We start from the raw sequence: 17,579 nt of genomic DNA, 5'->3' as shown, positions 1-17,579 counted from the left end.
AGCGGAAAAAACGGTCCGTATATTCTTGTACTTCCCACCAATAGGCAGATAAGATGAGCGATTCGAATATATGTTTCACATATGGCGAGGGCATCGAATACGCGTTGGAGAAACTCTCAATTCCCAGTGATAGGCGAAGCAGTTTCAACCACGATGCGCAGATCATTAAAAATGCATTTATCGAGGCGATGGCCGACTCCGATCCCATTTTCCGTAAAGCATTCCGTGGAATGAGCTTCGCTCGCAGCTATATGGATGGCATTAAGATCGACCTGCCCGAAGAGTTCGATATGTTTGTGGTTATCCGTTTATCCTGCTGTGCACTCAAACCCATCCTTGTGCCAAATCGTACAGGCTTCATTTTCTTGAGCGCCAGCGGCTCGCTTCATCCCTGTGTTCGCCAATTCGGCAACGAAGGCAGATTTGTTAGTCGCCTGGCGATGCGGTCTTGGTTGTTTCGCCACATCACCGCAGTTATGCCCCGATTACAGCGTATACGCTGCAGCCGCCGTCACATCTATGACTTGGAATATACCTCACATGACAATGGCGTCGGGCACACCCTGCTGGCCATCGATCATAACGATACTCGTCGCCGGATCAGTTTCGATTTTGTGCCCGTCTTTGAGTTCCAGGCGTCGCAGTGGATCCCAGGCTTGAAGATACCAAAGAATTCCGAACGGAATTGGATTGCAGTGCCACGCAAGTACTTCAAGGAACATTCGGACGAGCAGGATGAGCGATCCTTTATGTTGGTCGTCCCGAGCTGGGAACAGCTGGTGCTGCACAAGAAACAGAATCTGAAGGACTCATTGCGCCTGATGCTGGCACTTCGCGATGCACAGGAAATGGGGGCCCTGGTCATCTATTTCCTCAAGATCATCTACCTATACAAGGTGCAGGGAAATTCTATTAATTGGAATCAAGCACCTGGTCGCATCCTCATACGGGTAAGCTGGAAACACTCTTCCACACACGTATAATAATTAACGATAATATATCTGATAGATGCTGGTGATACTGCAGCACAGCCTGGTTGGAAAACGATTGCCCATTTTCCCCAATCATTTCGAGAAAATCAGCGAGGAAACCAGACGCGATTATATTAGGATCATCAATCGGATGCTGAGGCAGTTAATTCGATGCCGTAATGCCGATTGTTTAACGGATGACGATCTATTTGATATATTTGGTGTTTAGCTTAACAGTTAGTGAAACACAATTTCTGGATTCTGTTACATTTTGTTACACTTTATTATGTGTTTTTTATTTTTGTTTTTTTTTTAAATATTTTTTTTTTTGTTTTTGATGATTTGATTTTCAGTTAGAATTTAAGTAAACGTTCGCTGATTAGCCACAAACAACAACAAAATATAACTGTCTTCTCACACATATATGGCAGCATTCCAATACACAATTTGTATTTACTCTCTCTCTCTCTCTCTCGCTCTCTATCTCTGTCTCTGTCTCACTTAATTGCGTTTATGATTTAAAGAACAGTACAAACTAGCAAGCAACTTGCAGCAGGTACGTGTTGAGGGCCTTGTTAATAAAAACCGTTTAAAGACTATGCTCTAGTTATTACACGTTATATAATAATATATGTATATATGCACGTCGGTGTGTGTGTGTGTGTGCGAGGGCTGACCAATAAGTAATTGGATGTCAACGCGTTTTGAGATACTTCACTCATATTGAGATGAGCATTCTTTGCCAACAACTTATCGGACGACCCTCGCTTCGCCTGGGTAAAGTTAGTTAAGTGTGAGTGAAGCCTGTCTACGGCTTTCAGTAGCGTTGACTCTCGCGATCCGAATACTTGCCACTCAGCTTGCTGACCGAGTAGCGATCGGAGTATGCATCATATTTGTCCGCCTTGTAGTTGATCTCCTGCGGCGTATAGCCGATGTTCTTTTGCCAGTGTCGCGTCCAATACAAGTCCTCGTTGCGCACCTGCGACGGCGTCTTCGCATCCCGGCACACATACACACAGTAGATCATGCAGCCGATCAGCGTGAGGAAGCCAAATATCAGAAATATAACGCCCAAGACCCTGCAATCGATATACCAAAAATGATCAGATTGTGTTTTTTATTGGAGATGAAACACTTACCAAACGTAGACGGGCTCGTAGAACTGCACCACAATCACAAAGCCGAGGGTGACAAGTATTAGACCCAAGTTGAGCAGCAGCATCAGGCAGCAGACACCCTTCACGTTGGGGCAGAAGGGATTGGGCGCCGACATCGTTTCGATTTTGGCACCACGTTTCGTTGTCGAGCGTCCACTGCGTCCGGTCTTGGCTGTGCTTGCCACCGAATAGACGCTTCGTGGTGCACTCCGCGACACGGGACGATGGCTGTAGCGACTGCAAGACTCAGACAGTTAGAAATTTGGTTTCGTCTTCTTTTTGGGACTTGCCTGATCTCGGAGGGCGCTTTGTAGGCGGCACTGGTCACATAGATATCGCTGCCCGCATCCCCGGCCTGATCGTAGCTCAACGCTGACGGAGCACGAGGCGGTTGACGTGTGGGTGGCGGTCCATTTAGCGGCCTGGGTCCCCCATTGTCCGGTGAACTGGACAAACCCATCTGACTGTGGCTATAGCTGTGCTGCAGGTGCTGATGCTGATGGTGTCTTACCCTTACCCCATTCCCCAATCCATTCCCAGTGCGGCCCTGCCCCTTCCTCGATGAGTTGTAATGACCCTGCGACTGCGGCGAGATGCGCTCGTTGGCCAGCGTATATTCCGAGTGCGCCCGATGCGAATGCGAATCGTCGCCATCCGTTGAATAGCCCCGATTCGAGTGCACATATGGCGGATCGGGTGTGAGGCGTCCATGCGTCGCCACATAATGCCCGCTCTTCAATCTGTCGAGCAATTATTGAGAGTTAACACACTTTTATATGGTAATATATAGTTGCCAATTCTAGCCTTGAAATGAGCTTATCGATTTTGACACTCTCATACTATAAATTATAGTTGTTTCAACTGTTGAATGCTTTCTTGACGATCAGAATTGAATGAGGATGTTCATTTGGATTTGGATATTGAAAAGTACCAATTTTAGAGCAACTTGTACGGGATGCACAAGTAAGTATCCTTTGAGCCCAGATGTATTTAGAAGATGATAGTAATGAAATCAATATAGAATACATTTTGGAATTTATCAGTTCATCAATAATATATCATGTATCTATAATAGATATACATGTAATTGAAATGTATCGATACTAGCCAAGCGGAGGCAGTTATCGATAAAATGAAATAAGCTTGATCTGCTTGCAATATACGAGAATTTCATACCAAATTTGAAGTCTCTATCGGTTATAGTCTCTGACATCTATTTTCTGTTTTGGCTTAGTAATTCTTTGGTCATTGAAGAAATATACATTTATTGTATATTGTCTATAGAGTATCGCATTTCGGCAGGTGTATTAAAAGTTCGACAAGCTGAAGGAAGTTTGGTTTACGATTAATTTAGACTCACTTCTTGACGCGTCTCTCGTGCATTTTGTTTTAGATCTCCTGACACCGCTTCCTGCCCCTTTGTTAGCTGTTTGCTGCTGGTTTCAGTTTTTAGTATCTCTGTGGACTGTTTATGTGGTTGTTGTCTCTAGAAAGTCCCACGGATGCTGCTACGTCTGCCTGAAAAAAGAACAATCAAAAACCGACAGAAACATGAAAACACAATAACAAAAAACACGAAAAACGCTCAGATTTGTTGCAATTAGCTGGCTGGCAAATTAGTAGACAGTTCTTAACTTTTAATTAGTGTGCAAAAGTTATGACTGCGTTTTATGGGCAAGTCTTTGTATATGTACATATATAAATTAATGTGGATGTGTGTGTGTTTTGTCGAATTCAAAGTTTAGAATCCAAAGTAAAACTAACAAGCAATGCGATTAAAATTTTGTTATTGCATTGGCGCCAAAGCTGAGCAATTTGATGACGTTAACATTTGGTTTTAATTTTATTTTAACAATAGAATATATATGTACATATGTAGAAACTTCAGCTATAACTGGACTTAAGTGTGTTATGTACATGACTCGAGTCGCTGCTATTTAAGAGCTGAAGTGCTGAGAGGAAGCGTTCGAGAATGTTGTTTATTTATTTTCGAGTACTTCTGACCGGGTGAATGGGCGTGTCTGTTTCAGTCAGCACAAAGAACTGTATATATGTATACATATGTATATATATAGATATATAAATATGTACATATGAACATCAAATATGACGGTAAGCGAACAAGGAACGGATTAAGTCGCAGGCCCGATTCGACCAGCCAATAATCGTTGCTTGCCGCATAATCTCGAACACGTTGCAACTTAAGTGTCAGAATTATTTTGAATACCCTTGTAGAGGCTATTCGCTTGCTGGGCGTAGGTGTGTGCTTTAAGAGACATAAGCAATCAGCAATATCCGCTTGTTATCATTGATAAGATATATATCAGCTGAGATGTGTATCCATAGATAAAAACTGTGATAAGATATCCAGAGCAAGCGTACCATTGATGAGCTTTCTAACCCAGCCAAAGTTGATCAACATGGGACCACTATATATTATATAGCTGCCACAAGACCAATTGGGTGAGCTGTAAATGTGGGCAAGGGTATTTTATCTTCGGCTTGCCTCAAAAGCTGTCCATTCTTGGGTTTTTTTATGTTTTTATTTTTTGCTTGCCATTTAATGTGTTGTAGGAGCGCTGCATAATTTATTTACGCTGGGTTTTATTGTGATGTGGGTGGAGCACAATCGAATCAGAATTGGAATTCGCAGTTCATTGCACCACTGCACCAATGTCGTGATGCCGACGCACCGCCGTGACATGCACAATTTTTGCATGCCGCATGCACCGCACTCGAATATCTTCGCAAGTTCATCGCTTGGCAATTGCAGTTGCTGTCGTTACAGTTACAGTTACTGTTACAGTTGCACTTACAGTTGCCACCAATTTGTCACTTGGTCACGTAGCTTCACCTTTTACCTTTTAGCCCCAATCGAGCCAAGATGACAGTGACACACTCCACATTCAGAACGCACCCCAATACCATCTCCCAATGCCAGTCTAATGCCAAAACTACTTTCGTCTTTCGTTAAGCTCAAACTGCAGGCGTTAATTTCAATCACTTGTTAATACTCTAACTTTTCAATATATATTCCAAAGCGAAAGTCAAGCAAAACTTGTCCAAGTCCCTGAGAAGCTTCAGCTGTTTTTGCAACTCTTTTTCTGTTTGTAAAAGCGAAATAAAAGTTAAAGAATTTTTTCTTGGCTGATTGCAGTTTTAAGCAACAAACTGATTTTCTTCTTAAGAGAAATAATAAATAAAATCTCTCTGATGACTGCACAATTAAAAACGAATTTGCTCAAATAAAGCCAATAGTTTTTAATTGTTGGCTTGGCAGTGTATGAATAGGTCGCATAATTGCAGTGAGACGTGTGCGGCTTGTAATTATAGCCTGGCTTGTTTTGAAATGAATACAATTATCGCCTGGCTGTTGGCTGTTGTCGTTGTCGCTGCTGTTATTGATAAGAAATTGAGTTATTGCTGCTATTGGGCCAATTAAAGGGTGCCGTTCGGCGTCGCCTGTTTGTCTATGCAGTCGATGTTGCTGGTTGTAGTTGTTGTCTCGAGCTGGAGCTGGAGCTGGAGCTGCTAGTGCCCAGCCCTCTCATTATATCAACTAAAGTCAATTTTTTGCATTGCCGCATTTTTGCCTGGCGGTGAATCGCGATACAATTGTCAGTTTGTAGTCTGAGTCTGGGCAAAAAGTTTCAAGTTCGTTGCGGAGATTTTAGCGCCTAGGGAGCAGAGTAGATCAGACCAGGGCACACGCACACACACATATATAGACAGACATATATATATATATATGTATATATAAATACACTAGACAGTTGTAGGGACATTTATGGTGTGGGCGTTGCCTTCATTGTCAAATGAAAAATCGAACTGCGGCCCTTTGGCTTTGGCTTTGACTTTGGCATTGGCAGAGACGTGTGTGGTCGATGTCCCTCAACGTCATTATTACATTCAGCGAAAAAAGCACTGCTACAAATATTCCCAAAGAGCATGAAGATGATGATGAGGAAAACTAGCTGTGACTAGTCCTGTGTCCAACATATCCAACCACTTGGCGGACATCAAAAGACCTTTTTTTTTGGTTGTGCGTGTGTGTGTGTGTATTTCTTCGCAACTCCCATGCGTGGCATTTTAGCATTTTTGTTGATTTGTTTTTGGTATGCTGGGTTTTGTTTTGTTAGGTTTGCATTTGGCGTTTGCCTCGCAGCATTTGTAAATATACATATAAATGGAATGCCATTAAAATGTATTTGCTCTCATATTTACTTTGGCGCAAGCAGCGCATAAAGCCTTGCTCGGTGTTATAACCTTTAACGCACAAATAAGCCGAAAAGCGAGCGGAATGGGTAAGAAATTTATGGACGATATATGCATACATACATACATTGTGCATTTCCACCTGTCCAGAACATGGCTTACTTAAGGCTCGTAAAGAAAAACAAAAGCAAACAACACACACTTGGCGCTAAAGAGTTACACGAGTTTCCCATTTTGGCCAAGCCAAAATCTGATCTGATCGTTAAACACTTCTCAGCTTTGCACTTGCTTTTCGTTGGCGGATTTCACAACTTTCGCTCTCGAAACGGCAGTTGGGCTTCCGGCCAGGCCAACAATGGGTTAACAGCACAACCAGCGGAAGTCGTTACGAAAAGCCAAGCCAAACCAAACCAAAGCAAACTAAACCAAACCAAACCAAACGAAACGAAACGAATTGAGACGAGAGGTTAATTTGTAACAATTTGCATTGTGGCAAGTGAGAAAAGGCAACAACAAACAGCTCAAAGCGAACCGGCCACATAAATGCAGTTCATTGTCCATTTTTGTGGTCAAGTGTCATATAGACCAGATTGAAGAAAGACTTTCGGGCCAGCTGGTGAAAAGGCGAAAATGCTTCAATGCCAGCGCTTTTGAAGGCGCGGTTTAGAAAGTTATACACTGCGATATATATATATATATTCGGACATATACCCCTCTGCAGCTCTATGCAATGCTGTTACCAATTTATGGGCGGCCCAGTTAACCCACATAAACTGGTGCAAGGCATTCACTCCAGAACCGCAGGCCGCTGTCGCCTTTCACATACTGCCAGCACGAGCGAAACTTGGCCAAAATGCACTGGCCATTACCGAAATTCTGCATGGCTCTTAAAACTCTATTAACCTGCTCATAACTCTCAAGCGAATTGCGATAAAAAGTGCTTTTAATCAACATAAATTTGCTTACTTTTATTGAAAGCAATTTATTTAAGGATCAAAGAGTTCACTTCTCAATTGGATTTGAATAAATCGTTTACTCATTTTAACTGATCTTTAAGAGTCTCCCAACTCTTGTCTTGTGAATGTTGTCTGCTTTTCCACTCTTATTACTTCCGGACTAATTAAACAGCTTACCAATTTGCAAACTCTAAAAACTCGACCAAGAATTAACGATTATCAAAGCGTCTAAAGTCCGAAGTCTAACGGCTGTGGATAGTAAATTTCCACTCGAAATTTTAGATCTTTTGCATGTATTCAATAATCAGCATAAAATTTGATGACTAACAGGAAAAAGCTGAAGCCAGATATAATCTTTAACTGGCGACGGTTGCTGGACTTGTTGTATAAAAAAAATGTTGATCTTGAAAGACGTTAAGTAGCTGAAGTAGCACGTTAATCGCTTTTAATTGTTAAATTACGCCAATGGGGCTGCAAGGAGCAAGCAGATGTTGGCCAAGATTTGCTACTGTTAACACGAGGAGGAGGGAAGGTTGATGGTGGATGGGATGGGGACAACGGGACAGCAGCGGACAGGGATATCTGGCTTGGCTCTTGGCCAACACTAATGCGTGTAATTAGCCGCAAAAAAGCGGCAAGACCACTTAACTGATTTATTAAAACGTTTTTCCATTAAATTTTTAACCCTTCTGGCTATTAAAAACACTCACACAGCCACAACGCACACACATACATTCAACACTTTTATAGCAATGTATTGGGGCAAAGAGGCCGCAACTTTGAAAAATGAGCAGCATTTAAAATTGTTCTGACCACCGCACATTGTGGCAAAGTCAGTGTTTACTGTATCTAAAATATTAAATCTAATATTTATGGTGATGAGGGTAAATATATATGGAGCAGGAGGCAAAGTTTTAAGCATTCACCAAAGAGATACACTCAGAAATAAAATCGACCTGCATTTTAGAACATAGAAAAGATTTCTAAAAAGAAATGCTGAATCTTACTGATATTCTGCAAACATTTATTTGATATATATAAACTGGGAATTGTTCATTGAAACGCTTTTCATGAAGCTTGTATAAATGTTGTTTATGCTTTTGCATTTGGTGTCACTGTGCCAAAGTTTTGGCCTCTTGGCAAGTGTCTCAAAGCCATGTCAATCTTTCATGACGCTACCACAAACAACAACGTTTAAATGGACGGTCAGTTTGGCAAAACATTAGCACAACAACAACAAAAACAACAACTATGACAACAACAATGACAACAACGGTGACAACCACAACTGCATCACAAGACTTTCTAGCCATAAATACGATGTGAGCAAGTTCGTTGTTATTTGGGGCCTAATCTATTTGGGCAGGCAAAATAGTTAACAAAAACAAAATTATTAAATGCAAAGTGCTCTGTAAGCCACAGAGGGCGATGAAAGTGGGATCCAACAGATATATGTATATATATATGTGTATATTTATATACTTACATTTCGCTGATTAATTTTTTGCGTTTTGCTTTATGTCTGTCTTTAAGCCATTAAAATCAATGCTTGGCTAAAAAAAAAAATAAAAGAAGAAGTAAAAGAATTGGTCAAACAAAAAAACGGGCTACAATTGCCGCTTGCTGTTATTGTTTGTTGGGTAAACAATATTAAATCTCAACACTCGTGCAGAGAAAGTTTGGCTTTATGGCCAAAAGCCGCTGCCGCCTGGTTACCCGAAACCGCAAGCTGAAACACCACCCCGCCACCTCCACCTCGTCCCATCTTCCGTCCTTCACACCCCCTGCCGGTTTTACAGCTCCCTTTTCACTTGGATTTTTTTTTGCAATGCTGAAAACAACTTGAATTTGGTTTCTATTTGGTCAGCTTCTATTTACAACTGTGGCAACTGGCAAATGAAGCCATTAACAGCGGATGTAAGTATGTATGTATGTATGTATGTACTTCAAGATACAAACATGATTAAGGCAAAGGGCGTCTTACGCTTGCCACATTTATTTCAATCAGCATACACAACTGGGCTCAACATGTAAGCCCAAAGTGGTGCGCCTAAAACATCAAAGACTGACTGAAGGCAACAACTAAGCCCCCCTCCCCAATATGTATTTGAAGACCCTTGACTGGGCCAAGCTACTCGGCCATAACAATTGACCACAAAAGAGCGCATTAGCCACGGCACAGCATGTACAATGTACAATAAATCGAAACTAGCACTGCCTAAGTGAGAAGCGCAGAGAAGGGCAGAGACATGAGAAGAACTCAAAAGCGAGACCCAAAACTTAAGTAAAAATCAACACAAATTAAGCTTTGACTTGATACATCATAAATAATCAGCACATGGGCCGCACTTTTATGACTAGTCTAGGAATAATAAATACATCAAATCAAAAGAAAATACTTTAAAGTTTTGAGTGACAAGAAATTTATTTCTTTTTAAGATGTATAAAGTATTTCTTCTTTTTAGAAATAATTTCAAAGTATATAAAAGAAAATGTTATATGAATTTATGAACAATGAAATCTTGTTTGTATATGTGATATTTGTGTGATATAAAATACGACTGCTTAATAAGTAAATTAAGAAAAAATATATTCTAAGCTAGAATTGTTCTATGTGCACACAAAATCTTGGAAATTAGATATATTTGTTCAAAACTTTTAGAAGAGTTCACTTTTAAATTAAGAAATGGTGTCTATTAGAAAGTTAGAGCATTCAATTTAAGAAATTTACTTTCTGAATAAGGAGGTGAGTTATGCTTTGGCTCTAAAAATATGCATAATTTTTTTTTTTTTTCTGAGTGTAGAATTAGTCAAACACAACTTACAGTTATAATAGTTGTGTTCTTTCGAGCTGACAATTACAAGTCTGTACGGAAAGAGGAGCTCTGATAAGAGATCTTTCAAGTGTTTCACTTAGGCGCAGCACTATCGTCTCTAACTGTAATTGCTGGCAAGCGGTTCTAAGTACCCAGAGACGCCGCACATAATTCCACACGGTCCAAATGGTAACCGGCAGCCCAAAACAATGCGCATTATAAATCTATACACACACACACATACACACTCAAACACATACATATATATATACATATGTACAAGGTGAAGCGAGGGGAGCGGAAGAACTCGTAAACCTGTTCGGCATATTTATGGGTGATGAGTGTGGAGCAGGGTGGAGGGTTGGCGGGGGGTGGAGAGGTGTGGGGCAGCTGTTCTTGTGGCCACACCGTTAAGCGAATAACTTTTGTTATTTTCGTCTGCAAGCAACTCCACAATTCCTCAACAATAGCAACTATTGTACGAGTGCTTTTCTGTGGCTGCCAAATGCACAAGAGCCCATATTTTATGTATGTAGATGTGTGTGTGAATGTGTGTGTGAGTGTGTGTGAGTGTGTGTGTGTATGCTTGAAAAAGAAATACACAAAAGTCTAACTTTAAAAATGTAATGGATTGAATTTTAACATGAATATCGATCAAGAATCACGTTTTCAACTTTAAATGTGGTTTTTAAATAGACAGCAAACTATGAGAAAATCAACATTGCTTTTGAAATTCGATTCACTATTGAAAAAGTTATTGCATTGGGAAGCTCAGATCAGTATTCATATGACGATTATGGAGATAGAATTTTAAGATGACCTTGGTTTTCGATATCAGTTCAGTTTTGGTTAAATTATAGCATATCAAACTTTAAATGAGTTTCAGGTTTTCAAATTTAAATGCAGATTTGATCTTGAAGACAAGTTTTGCCAAAGTTATGGCATTGGGAAACTTAGACCCAAGTCCAATTTCTACCCACAATCAAATTTAAATGCAGTTGCGACAAAGTTATGGGAATTATAAGTTTAGGGAGGCATTTCTAGGAGGTCGGGCAATTGACGTATCACAAATGTTTATACAAATGTACATTTTCCATTTAGCATATCTTAAACTTTATTGCTGCACTGAAAACATTTTAATTACAGGCAATAACGGCAGATTGACAATGCCGACAGTTTTCGGCCAAGTACGAACAGTGGCCACATTTGCCAGCATTTTGCACTTGACGCGACCAGTAAAAAAATAAACAAAAAATCCTCGAATTGTTAAGAATAAGCTGTAAGCCATGCCGACAAGCATTCGGCACACAGATATGCAAACTCATGCGGCAGAAAGCAGCAGCAGCAGCAGCAGCAGCAGCAGCAGCAGCAGCAACAGCAGCAGCACCAAAAGCCGCAAGACCTACGAAATGTCCGTCCAGCTGTCTTGGCAAATTCCAATTAGAATTGCGTTCGCGAGCGTTTCCCACGCTCGTTGCCAGCGATATTTGCAGCTGGTCGTTGGGAATGCTGCCCAGCTTAAAGTCGCTGTTACAACAACTATTCTAATTCGCCTCAGTTGCCGCCGATTAATTAATATTTTTGCAAACGGTTTTCATTTCATGTACATATCTCAAACAGAAAATCGATCAGTTCGATAACAACTTGAAAAATGAGAAAGTTTTATGATTTACTCTTTGATACTGCTCGAGTTTCACACAAAGGCATATGTGTTTGGGATTCACAAACGTGTATTTATTTATGTAAATAGATGTTCATGCATTTACATATTGATAAAGATTAATAACTACACACCAAAGATTTTCGATTAGAGCGTGATTAATGGCTTGTTTATACCCCTGACTGCATACACGCTCTAAACATTTATCGCATTAATATAGTTTCCAATTTTCTTAATCAGCATCAGCTTTAAAACTTATTGATGATATTCCGCTGTGAATAGGTGCGGTCTGCAAGGGTATTTAAACTCCATCGTGCCCAAAATAGTTGTTCTTTCTTCAGTTTTTTATATATATTTTTTTCACTGGCTTCAAGGTCTTTTTTTTTGGCGATTTATGGCAGGGGTGTAGCCTTTTATAAATTTGTATACGCTCTTGCTGTTGTTATTGTATAATATTTACTCTTCACTACGACATACACACAAATACATGTATAAATATATAATTTGACTGCGGAATTTTTGCGTTACGTAGACAACTCTTCAGCGGTGAATCTGTGGGCGTAGATTTAAAGTTTGCCTTAATGTCAAGTGTGGCTTGAAGAGTTGTTGTTGGCTCTTTTGAAGGCACTCGATTAAGATTTTCAGCTGTTTCAGATGTGTTTCATCTGCCTCAAATTACATAACATTTCAACATGGGGCGGGGAAGCTGACAAGTGGCTCTCAAGAGGGCATTGAATTATCGCCAGAGCCAGTCGTCAACATATTGTGAGACATGCAAATGCAAATGTATATATGTATATATATATGTATATATATACATGGATATGTATATTTTTTTGTATTGTTTGCTAGGTAACTCTAATTGAGTTTTTGCGTCTTTGTATTTTATGTGGTTTCAGTGGGTTTCCAATTCAAATGCTGCGTATTTTGATTCCGGTCTTTGTTAAAAATAAAACTTCAATGGGAATAAACAAAAAAAAAACTCCTTTGTACTGAATTATATATAAACAAATAGCTGAAATGGCGTGCAGTTAATTTGAATATGCTTTGCATTAATGTATTTAATTTGCATGTAGATGTAAATTAATACAATAAAAACAAATTAAAAGGAAAGGCATTTAGTGTTCCTACAAATAACAAACATTGCCTCATGCACGCATCAAATTTAGAGCCTGTCTATATAGGAAAAATATGTTTATATATGTATATATCTTACTTAATACTCGTATTTGGTATAATTCATTCCCACTCTTTGGCATTTAGTTTGCGACAGGTTAAGTAGCAGTAAGTTGTTTCTTAATCATGCATGCAATGACACGAGACATTGATTACGTGATGGAATCATCATCTTTACACATCAGTCTCTCAGTACGTGTGTAAATTATGGCCAGCTCTCAAATGTCGAATGAAAGTTACTGCGAATCGGTATTAAATGGTGCTGATAATTATACAATCATGTTCAACATACGAGAGTCAACTAGTAAGTAGTGCTACACATCAATCATTATGCTAATATCAATGTAACAAATAGCAAAGGTATGCGATTATTTGAAAAGCAATTATAATTTAATTTATTTTTAATAATTTATTGTTGATAGCAAAATTAGTATGAAGTCATTTTCAATTTTTAAATTGGTGGTCTTATAGAAAAAAGACAATAGTTATTTAATTAAAAGCTGTTCAATCGATTATTGGACTTTTAGCAAATGCTTATTCACTAGACATCCCTCGTATTTATATGGCTTCTCTGGAAAAAAAACCAACTAACAACGAAGTGCAGAGCTATCTTGATTACCCAAGACGATGTATTATGTATATATATATATAAATATATACATGTTTTTTATACACACGTTTAACTGGAAGAGGTGATTAGCACTGATTGATTTGCGTCTTTTATTTATTTGGATGCTGGCTCGTTTGCATATTTTGTCTTTTGATGTTCGCAGCGCTGTACAATTTGCAACAGTATCTGTTGCAAACCCGTCTCAAGTAGCTGGTAAAACAGCTAAGCAAAAAAAAAAACTACATACATGCCGCATTGTTGCATAACTTTCGCTGTTTTCATTTTTAAATGATGCAGCAGGAATTGTCGCAAAGATGCGACAATAATCAAAAATTGCCCAACTGCGGCATACTCTTTCAAATATTGGCTAATCATTCTAATTGTCGTTGCTGCCTTGAGTTGACCCAAAAATATATATATATATATATATCTAACAGGCTAACAAATGAATTATCAAATCATTGTCATCGGCTAATAAAATTAATGGCCGTTAACATTGGGCTTTCAATTTGTACACTCGAAGAAGCTGAAGCTTCTGCAACTTGGAAAAATGCCACAAAAATTAATTTTTGTTAGGAAAACTAGAAGTAATTTGTGCTTAATATTGTTAATTTTATATTCTGGTATTGATAAGTTATGAAAAGTTATTGTTTTTTTATTTTTCTGAGTGTAGTTATTGTTGCTTCCCCAAGTTTTATTGGCGTGCGCCAAGCATCGCTGACTTTTTATCACAAAACATTGCCAGCGGTGCTGCTGTCTGAGTCTACCAAAAACCCAAAAAGCCAGTTTTGTTATGCACAGTGGGTCTCGGCCTGGGAAGTGAAACGCTAAATAACTATAACTCTAACTGTCTGTCTAACAATATCAACAACAAGCACGACAACTGAGTCACAATGCGTCTATTGTCTTTCAGACGAGGTATGTTTAAAGATATTTCGTTTCTTGTTTGATTATAAATAGATCAGCTAAGATATTGTTGCATTATTTTGCTTCTGATATCTCTGACAGCGTCGCAGCACATTCCCTGCATTTCAAAAGACTAGTTTACATAACTGAACATTTTTACTTCCCTGGACGGATTTGGCTTGAGCATGAAAATATGATTGTTATAAAAAAAAGACAGGATGTGATTTGATATGAGAGATTGGCCAAGAGTTCAAATAAGAGCAGTGCACATTTTGCTTAGCCAATTAATTTCAATCAAACATTATTTGGCTATGGCATTTTGGATGCAGTTGATGGAGGAAATCTGCGTTAACAATTAACGAAAGTGGCTTGGACGTGCTATCAAAATGGTTATAGCAACATGTGCAATTGGCCAAATTCGCTACCACATTTCCTGCACTTAACTTCATTTTTGTACGAAAAAAAAGCGTTGGCTGCTTGGATTTCCGCTGCGAACCGTTGCTGACAAATCGCTGCCAAATGACATAAGCAATGGGCCAACACAAATGAGAGAAACATATCGGAATATCATGCTCATAAAAGGCAACAAGTTTTTTTTTTTTGTATTTGTATTTTTCTGCGGCAACAGCATTTCACGGTCAACTGCCGCATTAACCAAAATGCCCGCAATATAGTTTGAGCATCTGTGTGTTTGCCAGTCTTTTTATATTTTTTTAGGTTTCGGTATCAGTTTTTTTTTGTGCTGTTTTAGCACCCACACAGTAAATTTTGTGCAGTTCAGAGTTCAAGTGCTGCGGAAATGAGCAGCAACATGACCTTACCTTATAGAGTGTATGATTTTCAAGTGTGTGATTTTTATAGACAAGCAGTAGTTGTGGCCTTCATTTTGGCTTGCAGAGCGTGTATCTTATAGATAGCAGAACAACTTGCAGCTGAAGCCGGGGTTTTGGTTTGTGAATGGGTTGGATTTCTCAAGCTCACACAGCTGCAGCTACTATTTGTAGCTAAAATATTGTGTATCTTATAGCTGCTATAAAAATGAAAACCACAACTGCTGTGCATATGTATCTTAGAGATGGAAATATCCTATTAAATTGTATCTAACACATTGTTTATCCATATTACATACTATTTAACTTATTGAAAACAACCTGAGTTGTGAATATGTATCTTAAATATCTACATATCCTGTTCACAAATCTTCAGTTACACTCTATAACTAACAGATTGTGTATCTGATAAAGCGCTCACTTTTGTTTATGGATTTTTGTATTCACAAACTGTCTAGCTCAATGAAACAACCTTTGCTTTGAGAGTGCATTTTAAAAATATTATTAATGTTTATTGTGCGTGTATCTCATAAGCAGTAGACGCCATTCAACGCACACTTCAACCGTTTAGGCCATGAAGCTTAGCACATTAGGCGTGTATCTTGTGGATACATATTATAGACCATTGACACTTGCACTTCATTACAAGCTTAAGTAATAATAAAATTAAAGGCAATAAAATTGCCATAAATTGTGTGTGTAGTGTGTGTGTGTGTGTGTGTGTGTGTTGTGTGTGGTATTTGTGTGTTAATATATACCAAAGCACGACTGACTGTGGGCTAAAAAACTGGCTTACCTTCTCTGCTCATTGTTGTACAGTCAACTGTTGTCGTTGTTATTGTTGTTGTTGTTGCAGTTGTTGTTATTGTTGTTGTTATTGTTGTTGTTGCTATTGTTTCGTTTATTTATTGTTAACGCTTTGCCAGCGACAACGACAGGTTGTTAGTATTTCGTCGATGTTGTTGTTGTTGCTGCTGATGCTGTCGATGTTGTTATTGCTGTTGCACACATTTCATTGCACTGTCACTGCACGGAACGGAAAACAGATATATATATATATATATATATATATATATACTCTATATATTCAGCTGTATGGATAAATATGCATTAGTAATGTATCAATGACGTCGTCATTTATGCAAATGCGTTGGCGTCGTTGCCATTGCGTGGAATCTTGGGCTTACTGGCTCTGGCCAAAATGACAGCCAACACACAGACAGACATACACAGACACATATGTGATATAATCGCCTGGCATGAATGAAAGGCGTTGCAGATTTTCACACAACATTTACAAGCAGACAAGCAGGGGGCTGATCAGGAGGAGCAGGAGTAGAGGAGGGGCGGAGGGCAGGGGGCAGGGGCAGGGCTACTGCCAACAATGGGCAAAGAGAGACCCAACTCAAGTCGTTTCAGCCAAATCGGCCATAATCTTGGCTAAAGCTAATAATAGCAGCAGGTTTTTGGCTTGAGCTCAAGCTGAGTTATGCGCCTACACACACACACACACACACACACAGACTACACTCTCAAGCATACACACACACACACACACACACATAGATACTTCAATAGTCAGGCAAAGGGCAGAGCGCATTTGCTGTGTAGTCCAGTGTAGTTTTGTACACAATTTTGATTTGAGCACTTTTCGTTTTTTTTTTTTTTTTTGACTCCACAAAATCAAATTTTCGAATGACACTCACGTAATGCGCTAAAAATAGTTGAATTTATACATGTATATATGTATGTGCTTTTTTTGCGCGCTCTTCAACTGTCTAAATTTTTTTTATATATATATTTTTTTATATTTCGAGTTTTTTTTTGTGTTTCAAAGCGTGGCTGCGAAGCGAACGCGTCGCGATTTCAGCTCGAACTGATCGGCTCAAAACCTTTTTAGCGGCACCTGCGTTTTTTGGTCTAAACTGGTCTAAAAACAAAAACTTAAAACACAAACTGGTTTCTAGCGCTGTTCAAAGAGAGAGAGAGAGAGAGCAGAGCGCGAGAGAGAAGACGAGAGAGAGAGCGTCAAGAGGGAGAGAGAGAGCGGAAACTAGAGAAAGAGAGAGAGAGAGAGAGAGAGAGAGCGTTGGTCTGCACTTTGCACTTTTGTTGCCGCATTTTGTTGTCAAACTGCATTTAATAACCGTAAACCGAAAGTTCTGCAACACGTGCAACAATTGTGATGAGGCGAACAAGGGTGGGTGGGGTGTGGGAGAGGGTGAGCATTGGCAGCCGGAATATGGCCACTTCATTAGACGCTCTAGTTGTCAGCGCAC

General features: G+C 39.3%; 2 protein-coding genes across 3 annotated transcripts; one reads left to right on the top strand and one right to left on the bottom strand.

Annotated features, from left to right (window-relative positions):
• Positions 1 to 36: 36 nt before the first annotated feature.
• LOC6556777 lies at positions 37 to 1,245 on the top strand. The gene is made up of 2 exons (XM_001983529.2): positions 37 to 950; positions 1,009 to 1,245. The coding sequence occupies exons 1-2, from the start codon at positions 54 to 56 to the stop codon at positions 1,198 to 1,200; spliced, it is 1,089 nt and encodes a 362-aa protein (XP_001983565.1). The 5' UTR covers positions 37 to 53; the 3' UTR covers positions 1,201 to 1,245.
• A 22-nt stretch (positions 1,246 to 1,267) lies between these two features.
• On the bottom strand, positions 1,268 to 17,178 carry LOC6556782. Of its 2 annotated transcripts, XM_043215569.1 has the most exons (6): positions 17,007 to 17,178; positions 16,097 to 16,326; positions 3,492 to 3,649; positions 2,422 to 2,871; positions 2,114 to 2,368; positions 1,268 to 2,053 (listed from the first exon to the last, which is right to left on the bottom strand). In XM_043215569.1, exons 3-6 carry the CDS (start codon positions 3,512 to 3,514, stop codon positions 1,789 to 1,791), a joined length of 993 nt encoding a protein of 330 aa, XP_043071504.1. In that variant the 5' UTR covers positions 3,515 to 3,649; positions 16,097 to 16,326; positions 17,007 to 17,178; the 3' UTR covers positions 1,268 to 1,788. The 2 variants fall into 2 exon arrangements, with proteins under 2 accessions (XP_043071504.1, XP_032598834.1); XM_032742943.1 differs by lacking the exons at positions 16,097 to 16,326; positions 17,007 to 17,178 and adding an exon at positions 8,789 to 8,855.
• Positions 17,179 to 17,579: the final 401 nt, after the last annotated feature.

Source organism: Drosophila grimshawi, unplaced genomic scaffold (genome assembly GCF_018153295.1).
Source record: "Drosophila grimshawi isolate 15287-2541.00 unplaced genomic scaffold, ASM1815329v1 contig_44, whole genome shotgun sequence".
Classification (NCBI taxonomy): Eukaryota; Metazoa; Arthropoda; class Insecta; order Diptera; family Drosophilidae; genus Drosophila; species Drosophila grimshawi.
Note: the sequence above shows the minus strand (reverse complement) of the source record. Positions and strands in the feature narration are given on the sequence as shown.

What these genes read in the sequence shown, in the direction of transcription:
- LOC6556782 (XM_043215569.1), bottom strand. Translation starts at nt 3,514, where the DNA reads ATGCACGAGAGACGCGTCAAGAA. An exon ending in CACGAGAGACGCGTCAAGAA is followed by an intron (nt 2,872 to 3,491) that starts GTGAGTCTAAAT and finishes ATTGCTCGACAG; the next exon opens with ATTGAAGAGCGGGCATTATG. An exon ending in TACGAGCCCGTCTACGTTTG is followed by an intron (nt 2,054 to 2,113) that starts GTAAGTGTTTCA and finishes TATCGATTGCAG; the next exon opens with GGTCTTGGGCGTTATATTTC.
- LOC6556777 (XM_001983529.2), top strand. Translation starts at nt 54, where the DNA reads ATGAGCGATTCGAATATATGTTTCACATATGGCGAGGGCATCGAATAC. An exon ending in CTGGTCGCATCCTCATACGG is followed by an intron (nt 951 to 1,008) that starts GTAAGCTGGAAA and finishes TATATCTGATAG; the next exon opens with ATGCTGGTGATACTGCAGCA.